The sequence below is a fragment of the Cladosporium halotolerans genome (assembly GCF_011745625.1).
Source record: "Cladosporium halotolerans strain TM138-S3 chromosome Unknown Sca63, whole genome shotgun sequence".
NCBI classification, from domain to species: Eukaryota; Fungi; Ascomycota; class Dothideomycetes; order Cladosporiales; family Cladosporiaceae; genus Cladosporium; species Cladosporium halotolerans.
The window spans coordinates 1-17,002 of record NW_027191514.1 but is presented as its reverse complement, the minus strand read 5'-3'; the positions used below and the strand labels follow the sequence as shown (position 1 = coordinate 17,002).

The 17,002-nt window shown below is 51.5% G+C and overlaps 2 protein-coding genes across 2 annotated transcripts; both read left to right on the top strand.

Moving 5' to 3' along the window:
• Window positions 1-4,189: 4,189 nt before the first annotated feature.
• Window positions 4,190-5,032, top strand: WHR41_09366 (uncharacterized protein; the record flags this gene model as incomplete). Its single annotated transcript, XM_069377969.1, has 1 exon — window positions 4,190-5,032. The coding sequence occupies one exon, from the start codon at window positions 4,190-4,192 to the stop codon at window positions 5,030-5,032; it is 843 nt and encodes a 280-aa protein (XP_069225246.1).
• Window positions 5,033-5,357: 325 nt separating this feature from the next.
• On the top strand, window positions 5,358-7,454 carry WHR41_09365 (uncharacterized protein; the record flags this gene model as incomplete). Its single annotated transcript, XM_069377968.1, has 1 exon — window positions 5,358-7,454. One exon carries the CDS (start codon window positions 5,358-5,360, stop codon window positions 7,452-7,454), a length of 2,097 nt encoding a protein of 698 aa, XP_069225245.1.
• Window positions 7,455-17,002: the final 9,548 nt, after the last annotated feature.

The following is a 17,002-nucleotide window of genomic DNA, read 5'->3' as shown; positions in this document are numbered from 1 at the left end:
CAATGGCGTTACTTCGAGCTGGCCCGCCATCGGGCTTCGTGCCATGGAGATTGGTTTTTATTACGTCGGGCTCCCCCAAATCCCAAGACCTCTTATGACACTTCTGGCAACGTGATCCAGAGTTTACCGACTGTCCGGAACCATACATCTTAACAATATTTGTTGTGAATATGCCTCAGCTGTATGTGAAACACCAAGATGTCTCACATCTTACACCCATGTAGCTGCCGTTTCAGGGTGGCTACATATATACAGTCCTTACCTCCGTAGAAACAAAATGATAACAACGCAGTCATCGTTAATGCGCATCTTTGCTCGTATCACAACAATATTTGTATCCTCTTGGCTGATCCGACCGAGATACTCCCACATCAATGCCTCCCGTATGCAAAGCTCTGAACGCAAAGCCGAACAAGATTGAAAGGTTCAGTGAGAACAAAGAGAGGCTGGTCACGCTCATCCATTTTCACAGATTCGAATTCTAACATATCACAGAGCATACATCACGGCGTCTCGACGCAGCGACCGATCCCTCGATGCACGAACGGAGTCCTCACGCTCTGCGTCGGAAATTCAAGGACAGCGTACCGGTAGACCTTTGCGTATCACCAAAGACAGTATTCTGTATGAAGAGATATATGAAGAAACCATTCTTCTCCCTGCAAGACATCGATATTCAATTACGCGCCTGGAAACTGAGGGCACCGAGTTTGAAATGAGGATCCTTGCTTATCTCAGTAGCCACCTGGCAACTCAAAGTGGGCTTGGTCAAGCGGTCCCCGCTTGCTGGCAAGAAGATCTTCTCGATGACGGTGTTCGCCCATGATTCCCGGCACCTCACGTCAGTCAACTCCATCTCAGCAGCATACCGAACAACAACACACTGTTCGGAAATCTTACATGCCATATCGCACGATGGCGCGAGGATCAATCAACTACAAGCATGCACCCTACGCTCTCGCTACAACAAACGCGCAGCCGGACCGCAAAAGCCATACTGTATCACCGGCACTACAGGTTCCCGTCTTGAACCAGCAGTATCTCAACTCCCCGTATGACGGTCCACTGCTGGCCATATCTTGCGACGAAGGACGCACTTCTCTACCTACCGGTCCCTATCGAAGCTCATCGTCCACTTCTGGTGGCACCTCGCCAAAATCGTCGCGTCATTCCACGAGCAGCAACTTGTCTCCTCGAAGCTCCATGCCCTCTCCTGGTCATTGCTATCATGACCCTCGACAGCCCAGCCAATATCGCTTAACTTCATCATATATTGGAGACCCAGCTGTGTCCTCTATATGGCAGACCTTGACCGAGCCATCATTCACAGAACTTCCCTGGCACTGTCAACAACTTCTCGCAAAGGAACCCTGACACGATACGTAGTCACCCATTCCCTTGGCCTCAAATCTTCCAGGAAGATCCTTCCAGGTACAGTTACTCTTACAATTCGAACGCGAGATCGAAGAGTGTCTTCGGCTCCCCACTTGGCTAGCAGAACACGTCTCTGATGTTCTACTACCTCGTGTGGCTGCTTTGACTTCGGCACTCTCAAGCCATATCGCCTTGGACGTTCTGCATATGTATTCGTACCATGTTGCGATTCTTGCTTTGCCAATTTCGATCGAGTCTTGAAAAAGGATCTTCAGAGCATCTCTACAGCATTTGGGTTCAATGACATTCAGCCACCGCGAATCTACGACTCTTGACGCCTTCATGCGAATAGGCCTGTTGCTTTGGATGCGAGTTGCCTCAAAACTACTATTTTCGGCTTTGATTGTCCGCTTTCTACTGCTCAACGGAACTCGCACTTCAGGACGATTCGAGGAATTGGTAGAAACTTCTTACTTACTTCATATTCGACCACTCCTGCCCTTTCATCACAAAGCGCTTCTGTCGGACTCGCAAGAACCATGTTTCTGCTTTTGGAGTCGACCGCAATTCCGCGTGGACGAGTGAAAGCCGCAGGGCCGCCATGAGGACGCGGCATGAAGACTCAACCGTCCAAAAAGAGATGATTCGGGGGATCGATGCAACAAAAGAAAGTAAAGAGTAAGCGGGACTCACATAGCAAGTTCTGCACAGCTTGGACGGTACCCAATGGCTCCTCTGAGAGAATGTGTGAAACTGCGCTTTTTCTTTACCCGCGATGGCATTACCAGCAGTAAATACGTCGTTGTGGAGTACACTTGCACCTCCTACATCCGCTCCATCATGATATAATCCCAACTGCACATCCACCATGGATCGATAAGGCGTTCCCGAACCTTTACACAAGCCAGAAATCCTACTTTCCCTTCTGATCCACTGCAAACCGTTCTAAAGAATGCTGACACTTCCGGAGCGCTTGCGTGCTTTAGTCGGTCGTAAATCGTCGTCCAATCCCTGAGGTTCCTCTTCATTTGCTCGTAATCCGATTCGAGGGCGGCTAATCTTGACAAATTGGAGTCAGAGGTATGTGCACGGGCCACGTGCATGAGCTCTGCCTTTGCACTTCAAAATGTGAGCTTTCTACACACATGGAGAGAAATTGTAGAGAAAGGCTTACCTTGCTTTTGCGCGTCCTACAAGCTCCGCATCATCTCATACCTTAGTGGAGAGACCATCTGCTCAAGCCAGACTCTCGTGAGTATCATCAGACAGCGCATGGGCACTGACAATGTCCGGCGCTCATACAAGGGAGTCTTCACCCATCAGGTCTCTAACAGCTTGCGCTGCCATCCTTTTCCGCTGCGCCTCCGGTAAATCCGTACTCTGTTCACGTACTACGAGCGCGATATGCTTGCGTTTCGGCATTTCTAGGCATCCAGTATTTAGGCGAACCCACATCACCGATGCATAGATGGTTGGTGCTTGATTCCTACAGATGCTGTTTACCAACAAGATTGATGCAAAGGCTGTGTAAAGAAGGGAAGCAGAAGAGCCAATGCTATCCATGCAGTCTGGACAGCCGCGTAAGTAAGCATGCGATTGCAGGACCGGTATGTTGTGTTCCCCTCCGACAGAGCTGCGACGGGCCACTGTCGCACTAGCGATTGAAAGCTGTTGCACCTAGGCTGCATTTTCTTGCGACATAGGATCGGTCGATCGAGTTCAGACGCGGGGTTAGGCTTACCAAACAGCGTCCAATCAGCCTCACGATTGTTCGGGGAAAGGTGCTAGGTGCGACCCGCATGCAACATTCTCAATCATCGCTCCCAGAGATGCATGCAGACCGGAAATCCAGTCGCATGGGGCTGCTTGCGTTTCGATCAATTGGGGCGCCTTTAACTTGCCGCGCTCGTATGATGTAGGGAAGCCGGGCGACTACGTGAACCGAACATCATCACTTTCAGCTGCCGTCTTGGCATAAGCGGTGAGAGGGCTTGACCCCTGGTGCATGTCTAGTGCTCAGCATTTCGAAGTCGAGGACCACTACAAGGCTTCAGGATAAGGGATGGCCGACCTCTTTCTTAGCGCGAACCATGAGAAAAGTGGTGACCGACTATAATTGCTTGGTCCACCTTTGCGGGTACGTCTAAAGATCATATAATTCTACATCCACGCAAAGTCCAGGTTATAGGACCGTAAAATCGTGTATTGCGGGGTAGAGTTCGAAGGTATTTCAACAATCAAGTGTCTAGAGATGATACCAGGAATCGGCTTAGGGAACCGGGTGTACCGGACGGGATGTCCACGCTTCGCTGACCTGTGGCTCCGAACTCGTAAGCTGTCGGGTTAGTTCTACCTAAAGCGTACATGTAGCAAGTGATGTGCGTCAGAAGTTGTAAGCTTCGGATACGCTGGGCTCACGCGCAATGTGAACAGAATGCGCGTCATAAGGGCTCGAGCGGTCGACACTAGGTAAACAATCTGTGCAGTCGTTGAAGCACATCGCTTTTGTATCGTGCAGAAGCTTCCAGTCTCTTTTTCCTAATTCCACACCACCACTCCAGCAGACACAGGTACCCCTTGCACGTATCATTCGAAGATGCAGTCCACAGTTCAAACCCAACTAGCTCGCAACCTATACCGCTCTCGAACCTTGAAACACAGCTTCCATATCACCTCAAGTCGGAACAACGCCCCGTTCTCCCACGTTTCGTCTCGGAGACGTGACTGTAATGCGCAATCTCGGAAATTATCCGAAGGAATATCCAAGCCACTGTCCAAAAACCAAGCATCTAGTCGTCGTCACGGGTCTCTCCCAATGCAGGGACCTCACAACGACAACCTCGCCAAACAGATATCCCCACAATTCGACCTGTCCAATCGCGTGTATATCACCACCGGTGGTGCGCGCGGTCTGGGCCTTGCAATGGCCGAGTCGCTGGCCGAGGCCGGCGGCGAGATTTACTGCTTCGATCACAACGAGCAGCCGGATGGAGAATTCGCAGTCGTAAATGAGCAGCTGCAACGTGAGCCTGGCGCTGGCGCTCTCCATTACCGCCGTGTCGATGTCGATAATGTTGATGAAGTCGACGCCGCAGTGGCAAGCATCGCCGACAAGAAGCAACGGGTCGATGGCCTCATAGCAGCTGCAGGTATTCTGCGAGTCTGTCCCTCAATCGAATACAACGTGCCAGACGCCTGGCGCCTGCTCGACACTAACTTCATTGGCGTGCTGGAGACAGCTAACGCGTGCGCCAGGCAGATGTTCAAGTATCATAGCCGCGGTAGCATATGTCTGGTCGCCAGTACGAGCGGGCTAATTGCAAACAAAGGCATGCTATCACCGGTGTACAATGCCAGTAAAGCGGCTGTCATTCAACTAGCGAGAAACCTCTCAATGGAATGGAGCAAAGTGCAGTCCAACGGGGAGGGTGGAATCCGCGTCAACGCATTGAGTCCTGGTCATGCCATAACTCCGATGGTGAGAAATGAGCTAGCGGCAACGCCTGGTCTGCAAGAAGAGTGGGAAGCCGACAATATGATGGGGAGATTAGCTGATCCCTCGGAATTCAAGGGCGCCGCACTCTTCCTGCTCAGCAACGCGTCATCCTTCATGACGGGCAACAACCTGGTAGTTGATGGCGGGCATACTGCGTGGTAAAATGAAGGCTGTCTCATTATGACAGTCCACCGACAGCCCATTACGTTCATTATGTCCATTATGTCATGTCCTGTTCATTGATCCGACATGACATGAACATAGAGCGTCTGAACATGAACATGTTCATTATGTCCAATCGTGACGAGTATGACCTGCACAATGGGTCGTCTACAGCCTGAACGACTTGCACGACCCTGGTTGAAACAGTGGCGAAAACGCGGGGCCGGCGATTGAGCCAATCGGAGTCATTCCTGTTCTCGGCCCCCCTGATCTTCATCCAGTCGAGACATCTGCGGACCCTGAGGTCTAACTCTCCGTCATTGCGATGGCGGCATCAAGCTTGTCTGACGATGAGGCCAGCGGCACCAGCTCACGCAAGAGGAAGGTCGGCCGCAGTCTCAATCCGCTGCTCTGGGAGCACTCCCGTAAACCCATACCAGGCGTTGAGTTGACAAGGAATTCGGCAGGAAGAAGGATCTGGTATTGTTCGTGCACAGGTTGCGAGGATTACTCTGTGGTCAGCGCTGCCGGCATCCGCTGGCACTTAGAACGGCACCATGGCCTCCGACTTGGTGAACTTGAACCTGGCGCTGTCAAGAAAGCTAAGCAGCAAGACCTGGCCGCCATGTTCGGAGAGCAGAGACTTGTGAAAGATAAACAAGCAGAGTCCGAGCTTCGTGACTTACTGAGAAGCGTAGCAGACAAGGACCGCATTCAGCAAGCAATCCTACGACTGATCGTCCGTAGAGACCTTCCCCTCCGGCTTCCCTGCTGGCCGGAGATGAGTACGCTTGTACATGCCGCTAACTATATGGCCACGACATCCCTATGGGACTCTCCGACAATTACTGCAAACCATATCAAACGCACCTTTGAGGCAAAGCGTACAGAGCTCGCAGCGCTCCTTCGCCAGAGTAGGAGTAAGATCCATCTTACTACCGACACTTGGCATTCGCCGAACCGCAAGGAATTGCAGGCCATTACCGCGCACTGGCTACGTGCCGACGGCATCGTCTGCAAAGCATTACTTGCGCTCGCTGAGATGCCAGATGGCCATGCCGGGTCCCTGGTCGCTGCAGAAGTGATCCGTGTGCTGGATCTCTATGGTATCAAGAATCTGCTCGGATACACGACGACCGACAACGCCACTTGTAACGACACCATGTGTCGCACCCTCTCGGAAGGCCTCGACTCAGATTGGGACGCCGTGGAGGGTAGATTGCGCTGCGCTGGTCATATCATCAACCTTCCAATGCAAGCATCCCTGTTCGCGAAGGATCACGAGGCTGTCGAGGAAGCATTGCGACAAGCTGATCTGCGTGGGAGCGAGGTCGATGAAGAGATCGCAGTATTATCGCGCCGCGGCACGGAAGGCGGATGGATCACTGTTGCTCCGCATCAGAAGATACACGCTTTCGGAGCGTACTTACGCAGGTCGGATAGGCTGTTCCAAGAGTTCAAGTGTCTTGCTGGGCGCTCTTTGCACCAACCGGACGACACAAGGTGGCACAGTTGGTACGACGAGTTCGAAGGCGCTTATCAGCTACGCGACTCTTACAGCCAGTTGATCCACAACCACCCGAAAGATTTGGCTGATTTCGAGCTCTCCACAAGAGAATGGGGCCTCGTCAAGATCACGATCGACATTCTCGTACCATTCAAGATCGCTTGTAAGAAGTTGGAGGGTGATGAAGTGACGCTGGACGCGGTGCAAGAAACCATGGACTTTCTCGCGACGCACCTAGGCGAATGCAAGGACAAATACCGCAGCAATCCGGAGCTTCTCCAGAGCCTGATGACATGCTGGTACGCATTCGACAAGTACTACAAGCTCATTGATCAGTCTGCAGCCTACGTCACCGCAATCCTGTTGCATCCTAATAAACGCAAGAACTATCTCACTGCGGCATGGAAGCAGAGGTGGGTTCAAGAAGGAATTCAACGGGCCAGAGCACTGTGGTATACACGGCTTGACCACCACAACGTTGAAGCGACGGTTGTAGGTGAAGAGCCGGTGACTGAAGCTCTGGACCTGGACCCTTTTGCTCGTTGGCAGTTGTCTATTCAGAAAAAGCAACAGAGCAAAGGTGCAGGCCTTCTGGACGAGTTCGAGCGTTTCATCGCGGGCCCATCTGACAATTTGGATTTCACGGCGAAGTCGGTGATCCAGTGGTGGATCCAGCCGTCACAGCAGGAAGCTTATCCTCTACTTTGTCAACACGCTCTTGATGTGCTAAGCGCACCATCGATGAGTGCAGAGTCGGAACGTGTGTTTAGTGGTGCACGGCGTACCATCTCATGGTCCCGGTCCCAGCTGAGCATATCGATCATTGAAGCATTAGAATGCTTGAAACACTGGCAGATCACCGGTGTGGTCGAGGATGACTTCGTGATTCAAGTTTCTGAAGCTGAAGAGGTGTAGGGCATCGATAACCACATAGTTCCCGGTGATTTTCATACAATGCCAAGACTCTATGCTTCACAGTGCACATGACATGACATGAACATGAACATGAATTCCTCCCGCTGCACATGACATGAACATGGCATATTCTTTGGACATGACTGTCGGTGTCCTCTCTGGCCCGTGAGATGGATCGTGAGATCTGGCAATCGAAGTCGAAGCAAGAAGTAAGAACTAACGAGCCAATGAGTGAGTGCATACCTGTTCGGACGTGAGATCGCTGGATACGTGAGCAACTGTATTACCCAACAACCGGCGTCTGTTTGAATCATTGTGACCTATTACTATGCAAAAGGCTACGGATGGCGAAGTTGGTACTGTTCATACGACATTGCCGCGCCTTTCCGACTACCTTGTACGCCATTGGCGCAACGTTCAACATACAATTACGGCAAAGTTCCATAGCCGGAAATGAAACCAATCGGGAAGTTACGTCTTACGGACCCGGGAAGATATGGTTCCTGTGCTTTTAGGACACAATGCCGGACGCTACGCTACAAGCGTTGATCTCTATGGAAAAGATCGTAAGTACTACCTGGACGGAAACACTATCAATTGACATAGGTTCACTTGAATGTACAATATTCACGAGGGAGAGGGCTTTCTCCAAGATGATCATCTATTTACTGGCCTTTAACTCTACATTTCAACGGAAGAGACACCCATATGCGCTGCAGTCGCATGACACCGAGCACGGACAGCTAATGCCAAACCGATCATAACGCGGAACGCATCCCTGTCGCAGTGCATCATCATACTGTCACGTCAAAGATGACCTCTACGTCATGTCCCCACAGCGTTGCAACACTCAAACTGGGGCGTGAGACGTTCACTGTCGCACTCTGTGATGCCACCCCAGCTACTTCCATAATATGTGGGCTTTCTACAAAATACTCCTTTCTTGCTCTCCACTTTCAGATCACAAGCTCAGAAATGATCTTTTGAATGCGAGTCTTCCAAGGTATGTCTGACACGTGTCATAATTTAAGTACCAAATGAGACACTTCCCTCACGCGTGACTGCCTCATATGAGGCGAAGCATCACGCATGGCGCATGCATAACAGCATGCAAAATTTTGGACGTTGAACGCTTAAGTCTCTACAGTATCTACAAGAGGGGCGATCCATTGCAACACCACGCGTTCATGGTGGCACATAACGAACGTCGCGGGACTAGCAAATAATATTGCAGTGTCTATTCCAAGCGATCTATCGGCGCTTTAAATCGAAGAGCTCCTGCTCTTTGGTGAACAAATACCAACATAGCGAGAGAAAAGACACCCTGTCCTATGAGCTCTCTGGAATTGGCACCGCATGTGCAGTTAGCTAGTGTGCTGGCGAGGGTAGCCGACTCACGCCTGGTTGCGGTGTAGAAGCCGCACCCGAAAGTGAGGGAACAGATCACCGGCACACAGAACTGGTTAGGACGCAATTTATATGCTCCTTCGTTGGGAGATGGATACCAGTCTACGGATCTACTGGGAAACAAAGATCGTGCCCTTTCGAGGGACAGGGCCACTCTGAGGGGGACCTCTGAAGATGCGAGAATAGCTTTGGTTGGGCGATTGAGTAAAAAGGCTTCGTTTCTGGCTAGGGCGACGTCTCGATCTCTCACCGCGAGACATGATCGGCCTTGACGAAAGACCTCCCATGGTCATGCGAAACGGCTGTGGCCGCGGTACGTAGCACGCAACATGGCGGCGACGGCTGACACAGTCTGCGTGGCTCGAACGGACGAATGCACATGTCGGTGCGAAACGAAAAGTACTAAAAGTTTCCCATATAAGGTGGTGGTGTCGTCTTTAGCGGAGCCATTGCTGTGTGTTCAACGAGCAAATTTCAGGATAAGGACAGGCGCTTTGGATCCTAGGCGACCCTGAGGTGCGGGACCTTTTGAAAGGAGACATGCCGTGACCCTGTCGCAATTCTGAAGGCAGCGCGCGGGGTGTTGGCTCGAGAATTGAGGACGAAGGAGAATCTAACGGGTCCCGACAGCACATCTGCAACACTGTAAAAACACCGAGCACATCGGCTTGAACAAATATTTGTTTCGATGGCGTGTCCCAGGATACTCAAAGCCAGACTGCAAGCGTGACTGACCGTCCTGCTCGTAACTACATTCGATTGTCATAGCAGCGCGCGGATTCAGCGTAGCCTCTGCCGCGTATGGATTGCAAGCGTATAGCAGTGTATGCAGGTCTTCCCAACCTGTGGCTGAGAATGACAGATCTCGCCGTATGATCAAACGGCGAATGGTGGTCCGACTTGCGGCAGAATCGGCCTGGTCCTTCTGCGCTCGCTCGGCTTGGGCACTAGTGACAGCTTCCGATGACACATTTTGCTGTGCAATAGAGTACGTACATCGTTGTGAACTCGTTGCTGTGTCTCAACGCGCCTGAAAGGGAGCTCGTCAATGCTGAAAGAAGATGCAGCATCTGCACCAATCGGCTAGATGATTTTGGAAGCTTCATACACAAAATTGTGGGGACTCTGTCCTATAGATACATAATATCGCTGCTGAACACATCTAATACCTATTCATGGCCATGGAGCTGACTGTTTACACCCTTACTTACGAAATGCGGACCCTTACCATGAGCACGTTCCAGGGGCGATAAAAACGGCCGCGAGTTTCTGAGACATTGCAACAGCCACAGGATCTTGGTTGTCGTTTTTCTGATACACTCTATGCATAGATTGCAGCCTCCGCATTGGAGCATTTGCGCTACTGTATCACGTTCACAGTAAAGCACTCCACGGCCCCATCGCGCGTGTGGGAGAACGCACCCCGATCAGCAAGCAATATTCCTAGGAACGCCGTCAACGCTGGCGCAGCCAGAAGTGACGAGGAACCCTAGAAGAAAAGATTGGCAATACGATCCTCGGTCTTTCCGCTAAGCTGGCACTCTCTGGGCTGTGAGACCAGCAGATTGAAGCTGCCGTTAAGAACCAAAGAAGAAGAGGAAGAAAAAACAGACTGTGTCGAAGGGCTGAGAGCGCCTGAGGGCTCACGCACGCTCATTCTGAGCCCGACACGATCCAGAGGTCTCGAGACATTCAGCAGCGCCGAGTACTAGAGAAAGAGCAGTCAACGTGGAACAGAGAGCTCGTAGCTCAAGAAAGAGCCCGAGATAAGGGGTTGGAAGAGAGGAGTTCGGACGAAGTGCGAGGAAAGCAAAGGCATCTTAGCTATGGAAGAAAGGAAGACTGCAAAACCAAGGATCAAAGGAGCTCAGAAGTCCTGAAGAAAAGGCTTGAAATCATTCCGTGACGATCAGAGTGGAGGTCTGAATGACGGCTGAAGATGCAAGCAGACTTTCGGAGGTTAAAAAAAAATCCTTTTGTGCAGTCGGAGTGCCGGTAAACCAGCAAATGACAAAGTTTGGCCGAAACTTAAGTCGATTAGCGCGATATGATGATTGAGTGAGAATTAAGGTATTAGTGTACGCTTTCGGTTTTCGAATAAGTTCTGTGGTGGCTAGACCGGATCGTTGCAAGTCAAGCTGTGCGGTTTTGAATTTCATGGCATTACTAATGAATCTTTGTGCACGCAGTGGGGAAAGCTTATATCTGTCACTGCGCTTCCGCCGGTGCTGGAAGCGCATTTTGCTCCGCGCATGCGTCACTCACTCGTCAAGGCTGCGCGACCTCGGTGGATGGCTGCACCATCACTCTATCTCTTACAATCCTATGTCACACTCTTTCATTTCTGTGGAATTCAATATAGTCTTCCTTAACTGCCCACTGTTCACCAGGCTTACCGATGCAAGCATGGCTTCCAGCAACGAAATAGCACACGCTGTTATCCGAGATGTGACTGGTTATGCTTTTCACAACAGCAGTCTGCTCGAAGAGGCCTTAGACACGACGGGAGTTTGCTCGGTTGATGCAAATAGACGCCTGGCCACGATAGGGGATGCACGGCTGAGAGATGTTATTCTCAACGATTGGTATCAGACTGGCGATCCGAAAGGTATGTGGATGAAGGACCTTAGACTGCTTGCCGAACTATCTCACTTTGTGATTACGCATAGAAAGAAGTGCCTGGCTTGTCTGGACAATCGGTAGCAATTTCAACCTAGCTCTAACGGCTAGGAAAGTAGGCCTCGATCGTGGTTTGGCTGCACTAAATTCAAGCCACCAAGGCGATGTCACCGAAGAAGTTCTCGCAACAGCCGTAAGGGCAGTTCTCGGCGCAATTTCTTGGGACTCTAAAAATGAGGAGGCTGTGAGGCGCGCCATGATCCAAATGGGGATTTCTACAGGAAGCCGAATTGTTAACGGGCCATGACAGAAGGATCCATCTTTGTAGTTGGGAACCGATGAATCCAAGATATCCACAAGGTCCCACAACCAAACGTACCTATGACACGCGGCGGATCGACGGCAGAGCCCGCTCGAGCCTAAGCCCGAAGTTTGGTGGTGTGGATGGGTACTTGGGTACATCTGCAAATTGTAATTGAGAGGGGCGCAATCAAACGCTGTTCACGCCAAATGAATGAGAAGTGAAAACCGCAAAAGCGTTTGATGTGTTTTCGGGAAAGAGCTTTGCACGCCAGCCGATCCAGAATCCCATCGGACCATGGCTGCACGCTAGCATGCTGTAGCTCTACTGCTTCGGCGATACTCGTCGAACCTTCAGATCACACCAATTTGCGTACAGTATGGACCGCCGTACTTGGTTCAGATGGTTGAAAGTAGGCAATCAAGCCCGAGCGTATCTATTACTTGGCAGATAGGTCAGAGCAACGACGGCCATCATTACAAACGCAGTATCATCAAAAAAAAATGGCTTCTCTACCGACAGTCGAGCTCGCTGGAATGCTGATCATTTAATTATTTCTGCAAAGTGACGGAATCGTTACTGGCGCAGATGAAGTGTTTGTCAGTCCGACTGCACACCCTAACCCTTTAAAGCGATAATTCATGCCGAAGACCGAAGCTATAGAGGCATGCGATATGACAAATCTATACGCGCGCAAAGGGTAGCGTCGGGAAAACCATCATCTCGTGGATATTCGTGCATGGGATCGAGCTGTCCGAAGAGCTTCAGGCTCAGACAGAGGACATTTCTGGCTTGCAAGCTTGTCCACGACAAAGTGTTGGCTCGGCCGATCGTATCCGTGTGTAACGCTCAGCCGTAGCCCTACACCCGGCCTTCGGCTTTCTTCGGGAGCGTCATGAAAGGTAACCCTAACGAGCGTAGCGAGATCCAACGCGCAAACGTTAATCAGTAGATTGAATGATACAAGACACGGGCGAGCTTTGCGGCAGGCCAGGCTGAGACTGAGAGTATTGCTCGTTCTCCACTCGACCATTAGCAAAGCTCGTCTATCCGCTAGAAATGAACCCAATGAGTATTCACAGCCGTTATCTGCCATGTTCAGCCATGCTGACTTGTATCATTCGCTTGAATAGATTGTCCTTGTACGCTCTACCAAAAGCAACCTTGTCTTCCTCTTCTGGTACTGGGCGCACACACTCTTCGCAAGCTAAGCCGACATTCTAGATCGAGTCGCCTGGCAGTCACGTCATGATTGACTTTGACACAGGTCTTGGATGTGCTTCGTTCACTACTTACGGAGCTATAGCTGCCTAGGCTCAGGAGTCATTGAAGCCCGGTTATCTGCCTGGCTGTCTGGCAAGCGTATGGTGGATCGTTCATTGCCATGGTCATCGAAAGACGCGATGGCGGAAAGTCGATGAGAAGTAATAAGATATATTTGCACACGCGTAGCTGAATTGATACTCTTATGAATCGTTACTCCATCGTACCTAGCCTAAGTTCGGCTCGCACGTTACTCGTATGCCACGCTGAGCCAGCAAGCGTTGAGTTCCGGGCCAAAGCTCGCACGAGCTGAAAGGGAACTCCATCATGTTGCTCGAGATCCAAATCCCGACAGAGAACTCATCTTTGGCATGAGCCACGGAGACCTCTGAGGATCGTCCGTGCAAAACCGGCTCATGCTCGTGGACAATGTCATTCGCCCTTCTGATCAGTGGTCCGAGGGCTGTCGTAGCACTGAAATGGTACGCGTAATCGTTCTCTTGCGGCACCATTGATCCTCGAGGACTTGCGAATCCAGCGAGACGAGACTGTTGCTCCTCAAAGAGGATGTCCGGGAAGTGTGGCATTGGCACAAGGTTTGCCAGAGTCTCTATACCCGTGTCAGCCACGCAGAATTCGATACTAATCGCTCTTTCGTAGAATACACAGATCCAGAATGCACGTTTGACGAGGTTAACGCATTGAGATGGCCAATGGATGGCTTCGTTCTGACGAGACACATGCATGGCATTGCTGCTGCAATGACCTAGCTTTAGAACTCGGCGTGTCGAGCACACGCTTCGAATTACGTCCCCTGCAGCAGCAATATCTGCACAATTTCCAAGGAAAATTGCGTCGATATGATCCCACACCGCCGAGGAGCCCGGTTGAGAAGTCCCAAACCAGCAGGCCTTCTGATAGCCCCGCCACGGAAGCTGCTTTCTTCACCATGGAGAACGACCATAGACAGTGGATGAAATGTCACGAGCCAATTGGCCAAGAGCACACACGAGAAGTGCCAGCACACTCTCCGGATCATTATCTCTATAGCCCTGGCGTGATAGTCTGGAGAGAACCCAGGTCATGAAGGGTTGGCGATCGAGCAGTGGGAACAATCTGTTGAATGTGTCAAAATACGCTGTCGATTAGTCTTCAACCTGCTGAACTCCCAAGTCAGGAAATAGCACGCATCCAGATGTCAGTCTAGAGAATACTCCATTCTCTTCGCATTGCAGGCTCTTATTTCCTACAACGCTTTTCTTCGTCAGCCAGGAAGAGCCTATTCATGCGAGCGGTCGTGGGTTCGGTGATGGCACTGCACCGCCAAGCGCGAATCGACGGTAGATGGCTGGCCACAGGAATATCTTGTGGGACGCACTGATATGTGCATGGCGTCTCCCGGTATCTCGTGGTCCCCACTCGCACACGCTAGGAATCGCGTGATTGAAGTTCGAGGCTGCGGGATGGAGTTTGTCATACGCCGACTGCGTATTTGTGTCGAGTGGTGGCTGACATGGCCCTCGCGATGGCGTAAAATTGGGGGTTACTCCTGCCTCCTGCAGCAGTGCACAATCTGAACCTGCTCATATGATCAGTATGTGTCTGGCAAGACAATTCTTTTCACGCACTGTTGTGTGCCATTACTATGGCATTGCCCGAGAGATCCGCATCGTCCGAGGCGTCATCCAACAGACCCATACCCACGACCGTCTCTGGCATCCGTCCTTCCATCCTGATCCGCTCGGGAAGCACGGATGCTTCCACTGCGCTTCCTTTCTTTACCCGGGCAAAGAGGCTCCATAGATCATGGTATTTTGACCGTAGCTGGGAGTATGCCGTTTTGAGCGCGGCGAATCAGGGCACCACTGGATTGACACGTAGATGCATTCAGTAGTCCTAATCTGACACACGCTGCATCTTGGTGTCGCGCTGTTGTACTAGAGTGTCTCAATGCTTGTCCGTACCAATAGGCGTCGCGTCCACTGGCCATTGTTTTCGTGAACGACAAGCGTTACATCATCACGTTTAGGCATCTTTCGCAAGCAGTACCCCCTCGCGACGTCTGCGCTAGATCGTGTTGGCTTCGTCTTTATGAGGTAGAGGGCGCAGGAAGCTTCCCAGCATTTTGGCTTTGAAACCCCGGCCCCTCCCACCACCCCGCTTAATTAGCTAGAGATAGCTGTGCGTCATGCATTTCGCTCGGAGAATCCTCCGGTCAATACAGCAGCCTATGATTGTGTTGTTTCCGCGAGCCACATGTCCAAAGGCTTTGATTCGCTGACTGCTACCCTCAAGTCGCTACATGATCGTGTGCCGCATGTCACATAGTGAGTCCTGGGTGAAGATGTGCTGATCTAGTGCCATGCCGTCCAGACATCACTCCAACAACAATCGCCCTGAAATTGCCCGCATCGGTCTGCAGTTCGAGATTTCGGAAGCAACCTCCAGCTTTTGTGAAAAGCCACGGATTGACTGCTCACATGACTTAGAGCTCCTCGATATCTCGTATGACCGGTGTGATGGCCATGTAACCATTCTCGGTGACGCTATTCCGAGGGTCTCGTAACGCTTCCGGCAGAATCTCTGACGCAAGCTTGTTTGTCAAGACACAGACGCTTCGTACGAATCCCAGCACAATCGAGCATACTGCGAGTCCGAAGGAGTAGCTTTGTCGTCAGAGAGGAAGTCAGTCGGATGATGCCGCCTGTCGTGGGCAAGTCATACGTGAGTGCGATGAGTAGGATTGCGGAGATTGCCGAGCAGGAGCGGGTCATTGCTGCTTGCGGGGATGCTATCTTTCCGCTTGACTACCGTCCCTTCTGCCCAAAAACGTAACGGTGGGACCCGCCACTATGGAGGGACTCCTACCTGGTTTGCGGTGCTGGAGTTACAGTTCAAACCGTCCGCTATAAATTCAATGAAAGCCGACGGAGACAACTCCAACCTCTCCTGTATGGCGGGCGACTTTGCTGAAGTCACCAGTCATCTAGCCACGGGCTGCTGCTTGGCGGAGACCTTGACGAGCTCTCGCCTTGATATATTTCGCCCGGAGACATTTCGCCCGGTTTACGATCACCGCCTCGCATGCTTTCTCACTCGCCTCGACCCTACTGATGTTGGCAAATTCGTGAACTAGCGGGAAGAACATACCAAGTAAAGCGAACCACGCGAATCATAAAATGTCACTCGGCCAATCACAAGCGAATCTTCACTTTAGCATGTCTCGCCGGCCGCACTGCAGCCCACAACATCAAGCCCGCCTTGCCGCGCGGTGCTGTCCGGACGAATCAATTAGAGCAGAGCTCGCAACATCGGAGCGCCTCCGCGTCTGACCCTAGTCAAGGGGCTCTAGGGCTGATCCTGCAGAAAGACCATTTTGGCGCTTATTTGCATGCCGCAACCTCCGTTAACGGTCCCTGACGGCATGCGTTCCGATCCACGACGTTCCTCTTGTCGCAGCCATCCAGCGCATCTACTGTCATCTCCATCACGACTACGCGTCACCCTCGTGCAGGCTCGAAAGCAGACGCGTCGAACAATGACGGCGACATTTTTAAACGGACGATGGAACGGTTATCAACGCGATCGGTGCTTCAAGAATTTGTTTTCGTACTGCTGGCCCGCATTAACTAACTAATCTGTACACAGCTGGGACATCTCGCTTGTCTGATCGCTTCTCGACGCATGGGAATGCGCGTCATTGGCATCGATTCCCACGAAAAGAAAAATTTCGTTCTCGCGTCTGGCGCCGAGCGCTTTATCGATTACCGTTCGGATGATCTGAAGGCCGGAGTGCTTGACATCACCAATCATGTTGGCGCCCGAGCTGCGTTTGTCCTGACGGCATCCCACTCAGCTCATGCATCGGCGCTATCGCTGCCTAAGTCTGGAGGCACACTAGTATGTGTAGGCATACCGGACGGACCCTTCATGCCGATCTCGACTGCTTGCCCCCAAG